The following is an 11,134-nucleotide window of genomic DNA, read 5'->3' as shown; positions in this document are numbered from 1 at the left end:
TCTTAAGCCCTTGAATCTGATTGGCTAATCGCGCGCTCGTAGCCGGTCCAGCTTTTCACGATACGGACCACGGTCCGAAATCTGTTCCGTGCTGAAACTGTCGTGGCTAATTGAAAATATTAGGAAGCTTGAGCACGCGCGTTTTTGAAACGCGGACGGCAACCGGAAGAGAACATGTCGCGTGCGAGGACAGTAGTGTCTCCTAGATTTTCATACTAAGCATCTCTAATGGAGAAAACATACTTGTAAATGTGAAATGTGGTTGTGTGAAGACAAGTTAAGAGGGAAAACAGCTCACTTCCGGTTGCCAACCGCACCTCAAAAACGCGCGTGCTTAAGCTCCCTTTTGTTTTACTACGGCGCGACGAATTGGATTTCACCTCTTAAAATGCTTACTAACCGTTGCAAAGTGAGGGAAAAACATCAGCAATGGAATAAAAGGTCTGGTTATTCTTCCAAAAAGGCGAGTATTCACATGATTTTGCTGACAACACTTTGCCGGTTTGCTGTTTTCGAGTTGGTGGTTTTCTTGAACTGTTGACACGCCGTTTAACTTAAAACAACTTTTTGAACTCGGTTTTTCGGTTGACGTCAGTTATTTTCTTTGGAATTCTATTTTCTAATCTCGTTTTATATTGCTTCATTTACGAACAAACGGATTCCTAGCTAAAATAGGCAAACAAACACATCGCGACACTGTTGTTTTTCTTCAACTGTTGACATGCCGTTCAACTGAAACGACTAACTGCAGGAAAGTCCTTTGAGCTCAGTTTTTCGGTTGACATCCGTTATTTTCTTTGGAGTTCTATTTTATAATCTCGTTCTATTTTTCTTCATTTAAGAGAATACGGATTCGTAGCTAAAATAGTCAAACAAACAAATCGCAACGCTGTGAACTAATGTCAACAAGTTTTTCTTGTGTAGTTTTCTAAGTTTTGCTCTGATTTTATGCAAAGAACACACAGTTTAAGGTTTTGTGGGCTAACTTCGGCTAAAATTTCTGTTGACGTGAGCCGTTTCTGCCCTTGCCATCCGTACCTGTAACACCAGAAGGCAGCAAATAGTCTATAACATTGTCAAATGACATCATTATTTGAGGGTTTCTACCGATTTAAAGGCATAGTTATTTTAGCATACCACAAAAAGACGAAAATGGAGTGACAGAGCTCCTCTAAAATTGGTCAGGTTTCCATGTAATTTACCTCTGATTGAGTTGTTCCATGTATAGAGTACTCATGTTTAGATTCTGTTCCAGAGCCTTGATTTTGTTACTCAGGCGCACAAATATGGATTCCTTATGCAGCCCTGAACCAGCCATTGACCCTGTACCCGCTGAGGTACTTGCAGCTTGCTGAGCTTTGCTAAGCATTGTAGCATCAAGATTACTATCTGAAGATACCGTTGCAGCCTGTAAGTTACTTGGGCTTGCGTCGGCAATGACTGGAGGAGCTGAAACGATGGGAGGAGCTGGTATTGGAACAGCAGACTCTGACACGTCAGACATGTCCGCAATGGGTGGCAATGTTGGTTGAATTGTAGAATCTACACTCTGGGACTCAACTGTTGTGGCTGATGACCCTTCCATTTCACTGTTAATTTCCTTGTTTTCACCGACAGAAGAAACTACCTCCTTGGTCGCAGTGTTGGCAAGGTCCGCATGCACATTGGAAGAATCAGTCACCACCCTAGATGAAGGTATCTCTTGAACCTCCCTTGTGGCTTCTTCAACCTTTCCACGTAATTTTTCAGGCAACTGAGCCGTACCTTCTCGTCCATCTTTATCTGTGAGTTTCGTCTCCAAAACATCAATATCAGGAGACGCTTGCGACATCACGTGAATGGAATTTGGAGCCTCATTTTCTTGATGCGAAACTGATGACTTGTGTTCAACAATATCTTCCCTTTCCTCTGGGTGTGACGTATCACCCGTCTTTTCTTCTCCACTTTCTGAAGTAATGTTCTTCATTGCTGGGTCGCTGGATTGCTGGGTCGATTCCCTGGATGTCACGACTCTTTCCTCATCCAACACAATTGCCTGACTACTCGACAAGCTTGATTGTGACGGCCGTTCATGAATGCTCTGTTGACCATCTGCAACATGATTTACTTCTACTGAGTCAACCTTGGATTCTGTGAATTTTGGCAACCCAGAACCCTCAGCCATCTGCGACACTGAAGCAACCTGGGTGGAATTCAATGGTAAGGAAGTGACAAGTGACACGTCTTCTAAGGCTGGAGTTTTGTCCTCTGCAATTTCATTCTTGCGTAAATTGTCTAATGAATGGCTTGGTTGGACAGTTCTTGAAGAAGAGACATCGGTTTTGTCATGCTCTATTGGATGCGAAGTAGTGCTTTTCCTTAATTCCACGTTGCTAGATGAAGGTTCGGGGGTTTGTACCAAGAACTTCAAATTTGTTTCATCCGAAGAAGTACCAAGATCCTGCAAATTTTCATCATCCACTACTTTTTTCTGGATTAATTTCTCTGGCACAGGGTCTTCTTCTTTGCTTCTGACATCCCTGTGTTCAAGATCCTCTCTCATTTCATCTGTAATCCTCCTTGGATCAGTCCTGTGAAGTTTCTTAATATTTCGACACGTACCTCTTGCAACATCTAACGATACCGTGACGTCTTTACTCCTTGAAAAGAGCAATCTTCCCAGACAACATCCCAAACTGTATTTCCCAATTACCTTAGAAAACAATTGACAGGAATTAAGAGCCAAGCACGTTTTCGTGAATTCCTCTTGGACATCCACGCCCATACACAATGAACTCTGTTCATCACTACCGTTAACAGCCACAGACTCATGTTGAGATCCATTCTCCTTCTTAACATCATCTAGCTTTTCTCCAGAGACATAATTAGAGCTTTCCTGTGGATTTTCTGTAAGGTCTTCATGACCTACGAGAGTCACAAGTTTGCCTTTGCCCACATCTTGCGATCCATTCTGACCGGCGGTCTCTACATTTATAGACTCTAATGGGCTAACAGTATCATTAGCATCTTTGTGTACATCAGTACTGTTCTCTTTGTCACTGCCCTCAGGGTTACCAGTAAACTTCTTCACCAGACTTATCACAGTATCAGCAGCTCTCTCCAGCAGGTTTGGTCTTTTATGCTCATCGTCAATTTTGGCACCAGGTTGTGGAGGCAACACAGGCACTTCACTATCACTGTCAGCATTGTCATTATCGTCATTTCCCTCTGTCTCGTGGTCCTCGAGCTCTTCCATCATGCTTAAGCCGTATACACGCAAAAGACTCAGTGGACAGTAGTGTTCTGAACCAAAGTGGCTAAGCATCTCAACCTAACAGAACAAAACAAACTATCAGTAACCTCCACAATGGGAGGTTCCCGGTATACTGACCTGTTTCGGTAAAATACGAATACTTTACTCCAAACTCTCTGATGCAGTACTTCAACTTATGATAACATGCATGTACCACAATCGATGGCCATCTATTGAAAAAACTGGACCTGTTAACAAAAGATTTCTCTGAATCCGATTAACCAATCAATTGGAGAAACCAGGGCCTAGTTGTTCAAAATCAGATAAAACTAATCCATGATTAAAAGCCCAAAGTAGCTTTGAATTTTTTTCGTCAAAAAAAACCCCTGTCCTGTTGAGAAGCAGAAAGTCAAATTCAAAATTAAAAAGTCTTGTGAAAACTACTTTGATTGGTAAATAAACTAAAAAGGTTTCCAGCACTTCAGGATTAGCTTAATCAAGCTCTGAACAACTGCGCCCTGGCGATTTTTTTTGCTGGGACTTGGCAGACTATCGCTCATTTGGCCCGTGTCAGAACAGCTGTAACGACCTGTCTACATGTGCTTCTTTACGTATGTCAAATTCCTTGGCATTCCTGTTAATTTTAAATGATTTTTGCATTCTACAGCAGTGCCTGAAGTCAATTCATTAAGATACCAAAGCCTCCAATAAAAGTACAAAATATCATTCAAAGGTCCAAATGACTACTAATTTGGCTAACTAGTTTAAGGTTACTAGCCTAATTGACAAAAAGAAGAAAATCACTAATTCCCGGCCATGATATCGAAGCAAAAGTACTGCAGATTGTGACAGAATATACTGTGCTTTAATTATCCAACTGTATTAGTTATTGTACAGAAACAACACGAAATGAGTACAAATACGTCACAATATTGTACAGTTAGATATTGTACACTTGGTTATTGTACAGTAGAGAACCGGTTTGATTTCTTTAGGTGCTGATGTTTGCCCCGTGCTTGTCACGCACAAATCTGTCAGACGTTCTCGCTTGTTTAAAATTCACTTGCTTAAGATTAATGTTAGTGTGAAAAAGTAGGATAATAAATACAATGTAGCTTATTAGATGTTTTAGTGTGTAGTGTCGTTGAGTCTTTCTACTCGTTGTTTGCATTTTGACTCGCCCTAGCAAGTGAGTAAAAAAGTACAACACAATGGGAAAGATACAACTGTACCTTTAAGTACTTAGCATAGATGGGTTCCTCTAATGGAAAAGACTGTATTTCTCTCTCCTCGCGAGCTTGAAATGTTCCCAACATTGTCCACTCTCTAGTGGGGTATCTCTTGCTGACATGGATCCTGAAGCTCTCAGGAGTTGAAGAGAACAATTCAAAGTTGGCAATCTGAATGTTTTTAACTTGAGCAACATCACACAACTCAACAACAAACCACACTTGTGCACTACATGGATTTAACATGTACAAGTCTTTGTTCTCGACTAAAATGCTCTCTGCATTGGATGCCTCGCTATTGTGCTCAAGAATCTTTGCACCACAGTCCACTGACGCATAATTGCTTTGTTTACGCTCCTTGACTTTCTTTGGTTTTTGTGGAGCTGCACTTGCACCTTCAGCATTCTGCTGCTTGCTCTTCTCCTCCTCTTTTTGCAAAACTCTTCTTTTAAATTCATCAAATGATGGCATCTCCTCTTCCTTTGGCTTGATTTCTTCTTCTGCTTGGTTCAGATCAGCTGTGATGCTATCTTCCTTATCCTTTGTGGTGTACACTGATGGAGGGGTTGGGGATAGTTCACTACTGATTGGAGTTGGTGGCCTACAACGTATCAAAAAACGCAAACAGTCCAACCAGTTAACATTCAAACACAATGAAAAGTAGAGAAGGAGTCAGAGGAGAAAAGAGAGCAATGGTGTAACTTCAAAATACTTTTGTTTGGACAAGTTGTTTGATGCATGGTTGGCTTAAAACATGGATTATGAATAACAAAAACCTGCTGCTTACTATAGAAATGGTTACGTGCTCACCCTGGTCAAAACAAACTGACCCTGAAAACAGCTCTAACATTAGTACAGTACATATCACACTCCTGTAATAAGGCCAATGGTAAATATTTTGCTCAGAAATCTTGTGTTGCTTCAGATTTGAAACTATATATTATAATTTATTTAGGTACAATGGAAAACACTCTATTATGAAACGGATTTGTGAGAGCTCACTAACGAGAGAAGGCTTTTAGCGGTGTAGATACATGTCCCTGCACCTACACTGCAAGAGTGAGTGGGTGTTTTTTTGAGAAAACAAAACAGTGTGACAGAGATTTATCAAGGTCAGAATTTTGTGAAATCTAACCTGTCAGAGCTTACTTACGTGGAATCCAGAACAGATGAAAACACCTCAGGCTCTTCAGTTGGCACTGCTCTTTCAGACGAGCTGCTTCCTTCATCAGCTTTTAGACCTTTACCATCTTGGGATGACTGAACCTGAGAAGGGTTGCTCGGGGGAATAAGAATTACTGAAGAAAGAATATAGTTGCTTGCTTGTCCATGGATTTCAATGCTGCTAAAGGTGTTTGTGACAGGAAGGGATGGTTCACTGTCATAGCTTGGGGTAGCAGGGGCTTCTGTAGGAGTGGCAAGTGCTTCCAGTTCAAATGCAGAGGAACTGGGGATAACAGTGATTCTTTGAGATGAGGTTGATGAGTCATCTGCTTGGTTTAACTCAGATTCCACCTTCAATTAAAATTCAAAACAAAATTGTCAGGTTCAAAATGTCAAAATGCACCTTTCGAATTATTAACATACAGATTTAGCCAAGCCTAAAAGCGGAGCTCCTGGGTTATTTACTCTTACAAGAAGTTAACCTGGCTTGAGCCTGCAATGTAATTGAAACCTAGTACCTAGTCAGCAGTCAACTTTAAAAAAAACCCGACCTCTATGAGTACGAAACTTGAGCCCATGATATGGTCACATGATACTGGTCAGCAGATATCTTGTTTTGACAGGTGTCTTTAATATTGATCATACCATGGATGTCCAATATTAAAGATGTAGGGCTGCGTCGATGAGCTCCAAACTTGAGTCTGCGATATGGTCACCTGATACTGGTCACACTGGCATACACTGTGTGGTGGACGTTCCAACGGGGACCTTTTATTTACCTTGCCATTTGATTGGTTGATGGAAAGTAACCATATTTCTCTGAAATTGGATGGTTTGTTCAAAGCTGAAGTAACCTTTCTGCCAAAAACTATCCAATTTATTTTAAATTTGGCCAGTTGGAAAAAATTAATGAAAAATAGATCTGTTGGCAACATTGGATTTTGATGCAGCTATATAATTAATTACATAAGGTGTGGACAGGTTAACAACATTTAGGTTCACTCACTCACCATTCACTCCTGAGAGTGAAACATATATTTTACTCTCGCTAATGCCAGACAATCATACTCACCAGTCAACCCTCAGGCTTCCTAGGACGCCCCCGCTTGACGAGTAAAATCGTCTGGTGTTAGACAGAGTATAATCTGCTAAGTCTCACTCCCAGGGGCAAATGGGTTAAGGGTTTATTTCAAGATATAATGATCAATCTCTGACTATATGAGATACTTGCACATGACTTTTCAGTCCATCATTGTAATATTAATTAATAATTATTTACAATTGCAAAGCACTGGTTAAGGCAAAGAAATTCTGTAAGGCATCTTCTCAGACCACAACTAAATTTCTAACTTTGCAAGGAGAATGTTTGATGACCTTGGAACCGTTTTCAGGTTCTCTTGCTAACCAGACTTTACTCTTCCCCACAGAAGGAGGAATTGCTTCTCAGTATTTAACTGTTCTTAACACCAGTACTCATTCTTAAAGCTCACAAATGAAAGAAATGTTGCCCCCAAAAGACAAAACTATGGTACATGTATTTGTTACAATTCCGTTCTATATGTAGCATAACAAAGTAATAATATTTTACAATTTTCAGTGTTAGCCAAAAACTTACACTGACATTGATGGAATGAATCTTAAAACTTAATTACTTATTCGTGACACAGCAGAGTGCATGGAAGGGTCACAGGTGTTGTTAACAGAATCACTTCAAAGACATCAAGTCTGTCAAGTTTTAGAGGCATAAAAATAAACAAAGAACAAGTCAAACTAGTTGCTGAGGAAAGATTTTAAAACAAGTTCACCACCAGACAAAACAGGATTTTCTAACACGAGGATATTAAATTTTAAGACATTGTTTTTTTAGCAAAAGCCTCGACGTCCACAATATTTTTACTTGTCCTGTTCCAATACGTTTATATATGTGTCTTAGAAATGATAGCCAAACACCTATGAAAAGCTGGGTACTGAAAACTGTAATCTCATTTCTTTAGAACCTAGAGCATCTTTACGGTTCTATGTCAATAATAACATTACAGTATTAAATAAACTCTAGAAATTGTAAAAGTATCATAAATAAACATTCTGCTTGGTACGAAAATATCAGCTGGTGAGAGAAAATGCATGTAGCAGGTTCCACCACTGTAATTCAATCCTGGTACCAATAAAACAAGGATAATGATGGCTTTCTTTGTTCTGGTGAAAAGGTAGGGTGAAAATAGGGAGAAAAGTCCCTACCAACATGTTCTAGACTAGGACCTCAGACTGCACAGCATACTATTAATGCTGAGCTTGTAAACTATTTGAGAGTTTCAATTGGATCTAAAATTATACATGGGACAGACAAGATAGTATGTACACAGGAATAGGGAATAGAGATTAAATTTTTTTCAAATGGCTTGTTCACAGAAGGAAGTAGTCAAGAGCACAAGAACAAGAATAATAATAATAATAATAATAATAATAATAATAATAATAATAATAATAATAGAGCGGTTTTCAATTGAGTGTCGAAAGTAATTAGATAATTACTTTGGTTTATGATTACTTCACTCAGTGATTGGTTCAAAGTTCTCGCGCCATTTTTTCGACCAATCAGAAGTGAAACCAAAACCAATCGTGGCTCACGCGTGCACATTTCCCCACACTTTGTGTCGGCTACGTGTAATTACTTTGAGTTTTAATTGGTTTACCGGATTGTCTCAGTCCTTTTTGATTGGCCAAAGTAATTACTTTGGTTTTGGTTTTACGACACTCAATTGAAACTCGCTCTAATAATAATCACAACAACAATAATACCTATCGTCATTAGTGCTCTTGGAAGCATATCAAAAGGTGCAAAGACCCGGTTTGGCAAGCTACATGTAGATGTATCTGACTTCTTTGGAAGTGTACAATAATGTTGCAGAAAGTGTTGTGCCTTTAAGTACAGGGAGTTGCTGAGACATAATAAACATTACCCAGTACGACACCCGACAACTGGAGAGAATCTAATGATGATGATAATAATAATAATAATAATAATAATAATAATAATAACACCAAAATCACTAAACTGTTTAGAACCCCAAAAAACCGATTAATTGCATTTGAACTTTCAACTTGCTCACATGACCATTTGGAGCACCCCGCCTGGTCACGTGTCATTCTTGAAATGAGCGTAGCCATGGGAAAATTAAGGAGTAGATCAGGACGGCCACAACACCGTGGGCTACCTACCCTACTCTTCTTGAATAGTGTGGGTTCTTTAATGTTCCATGAGGAACTTATCAACATGGAAGATATTTTTGAGACGGGCTTGCGGTTTATAGTCTTTATCCAAGAAAATTTAAAAGTCCACCAATTTGCAGATGAAATTACAAAGGCAGTCTTTTCTCCTTAAGTGATTTTAAGATTCTGAGTGCTTTGAAAACACAACCTCCTCTTGCGTGACCACCCAAAGCTCAACCAACCAAGTAACCGGTGCACGGTAATGACTTTGTTGTTCCACATACCCCCCAGTTTTTAGGTTCAGGTGCTCAGTATTGTGTGAGAGTAACTTGACACGTTTAAAAGGTAAACTGTGCAGGGGGTGGTGCTGGAATAGTTTCAAGTATTTTCTGTTTACAGGTAAATGAACCAAGAGTTTTTGCTATTGACTAATATTAACATCTAAGCTTACTAAGTTTGAAGGTTAATGATGGAAAATGGAAACTTTAAGTCCATATCGTATGCTTTGGTTCGAGCAAGAAATGAATCAAAACTCTCAGTTGATTCATATCCACAGACCAATGTTCATAATATAGCCCCCGCGCAAGTCAATATAACGTTGCTTGTAGTTATCACCGCTTAACGTTGCTTGAGGAACAACTGAACGTTCTAATTCTTCACGACAACTTAAATATATAGCACCAAAACTTAAATCCGTTTGAAATAGAGTGGACTATGGACTGCACCCCAGTGGTCTCTGACAAGTAGTCGTGCTGCGCTCCTTGGCAACTAAAACTCACTGTTTTTGTGACAGCGTTAGGTGGTGATTCCCACAATTTCGATTTTCTTTCACCAGTTTGACTTGTCACTCTCTTGTCCCAATCTGGAGCATGGAGACTGTAAAATAAATCAAAGTTAAAATGAACTGAACTTCAACTCTTCACATAGCAAATTCACCAAAACAACTCACCGTCCGATGCTGTTGAGGAACAAAGCCACGAAAAACAATGCTGGCCAAGCTCTCATGGCCAAAATAATAAATAAACTACGAAGGCCTAGAATAAAGCCTTAGAGTTGATATATTACAAAATGTTAAGAAATAATGACAAAGTGAAGAGCGATGAACGATGAGTGAAGTCATCTCGTTGCAAAATCTCCGTGTTGTAGTTGAAACAGGCTCCATGTTGATGACGTGTAGTAACCGACCGGTCAGACTGGTTCGTGATAACTATATATGACGCTGTTATTAAAAATGAAGAAACCGCTAGCAAGGGAATCCAGGTACCGATTAGCCCTTTTCTTTTTCCTTTTTTCTGCATTTAACGTCTATCGAACGCGTTTCCTAATTTGGGTCGATGCAATATAAGCAAACCAGTTACAAGTTGCAGAGAGAGTCGAGTGGAATACGGCAGAAAAGAGAAGAGAGTTAAATAAACATATTTTATTTCCACGAGGATAGAAAGCTTCTGATTTGACATGATTTACTTTCATTGTTCATTTCAGTTTACAGTGTCCCAATTAGCGCTCCAGCGCTAGAACGACTAGACACTTAAATAAAGTTCCTTTCCTTTCCTTTCCTTTTTTCCGTGGAAGAGTGTTTACTCTGGGGTTCAAGTTGAAACGGAAAATCTAGACGGGCAAAACCAATGTTTACATTTGCGATTAAAAGTTAAGAAAATGTTCTACAAAGTCACCATTCCCTCCTTTTTTTGGAAACTCAAATTTATGGGTCAATCGGATGACAGTAAATAAAGATAAAAAGGAGACGTCCTTGCTAAAACGCTGCTTTTACTTGCATGGCACCTGTGGCCCCAGATTTCGCTCGTCAATCAACGGGGAGGAAAACCTTCACCTGAAAACGTCCTCCAAAATATCACCATAAAGGCCTGAATAGCCTCTGTCATTATGGCAAGCAAGACCTTGGTGTGCATTCCGGGGACGGACTTTGCATATGAAGGTCCGGGGTGCTCGTCAGAAATTTGAATTAAACCCCTAAAGGAAAAGGAAAGGGACTTTATTTAAGTATCTAGTCGTTCTAGCGCTGGAGCGCTAATTGGGGACACTGTAAACTGAAATGAACAATGAAAGTAAATCAAGTCAAATGTTGGTTTTTGAGGAGAGGGGAAACCGGAGTGCCCGGAGAAAACCTCTCGGTGCAGAGTAGAGAACCAACAAACTCAACCCACATATGACGCCGAGTCCGGGAATCGAACCCGGGCCACATTGGAGGGAGGGCGAGTGCTCTCACCACTGCGCCATCCCTGCACCCCTAAACCAATCTGGGCGTGGCCCATGCTTTTTTGACCCCTAAAAGAGACCA

At 40.0% G+C, this 11,134-nt stretch overlaps 1 protein-coding gene across 1 annotated transcript in view; it reads right to left on the bottom strand.

Annotated features, from left to right (window-relative positions):
• LOC137992508 (SUN domain-containing ossification factor-like) overlaps positions 1 to 10,009 on the bottom strand; it is a 14,397-nt gene extending 4,388 nt beyond the window's left edge. The window contains exons 1-5 of the mRNA XM_068837876.1: positions 9,785 to 10,009; positions 9,615 to 9,711; positions 5,615 to 5,976; positions 4,465 to 5,062; positions 1,203 to 3,310 (exon numbers count right to left, since the gene is read on the bottom strand). Coding sequence (XP_068693977.1) covers positions 1,203 to 3,310; positions 4,465 to 5,062; positions 5,615 to 5,976; positions 9,615 to 9,711; positions 9,785 to 9,840 — 3,221 coding nt within the window. The 5' untranslated portion in view covers positions 9,841 to 10,009. The remainder of the gene's footprint in view (positions 1 to 1,202; positions 3,311 to 4,464; positions 5,063 to 5,614; positions 5,977 to 9,614; positions 9,712 to 9,784) is intronic.
• Positions 10,010 to 11,134: the final 1,125 nt, after the last annotated feature.

This window comes from Montipora foliosa, chromosome 2 (assembly GCF_036669935.1).
Source record: "Montipora foliosa isolate CH-2021 chromosome 2, ASM3666993v2, whole genome shotgun sequence".
Classification (NCBI taxonomy): domain Eukaryota; kingdom Metazoa; phylum Cnidaria; class Anthozoa; order Scleractinia; family Acroporidae; genus Montipora; species Montipora foliosa.
The sequence above is the reverse complement of the archived record's forward strand: the minus strand, read 5'-3'. Positions and strand labels throughout refer to the sequence as shown.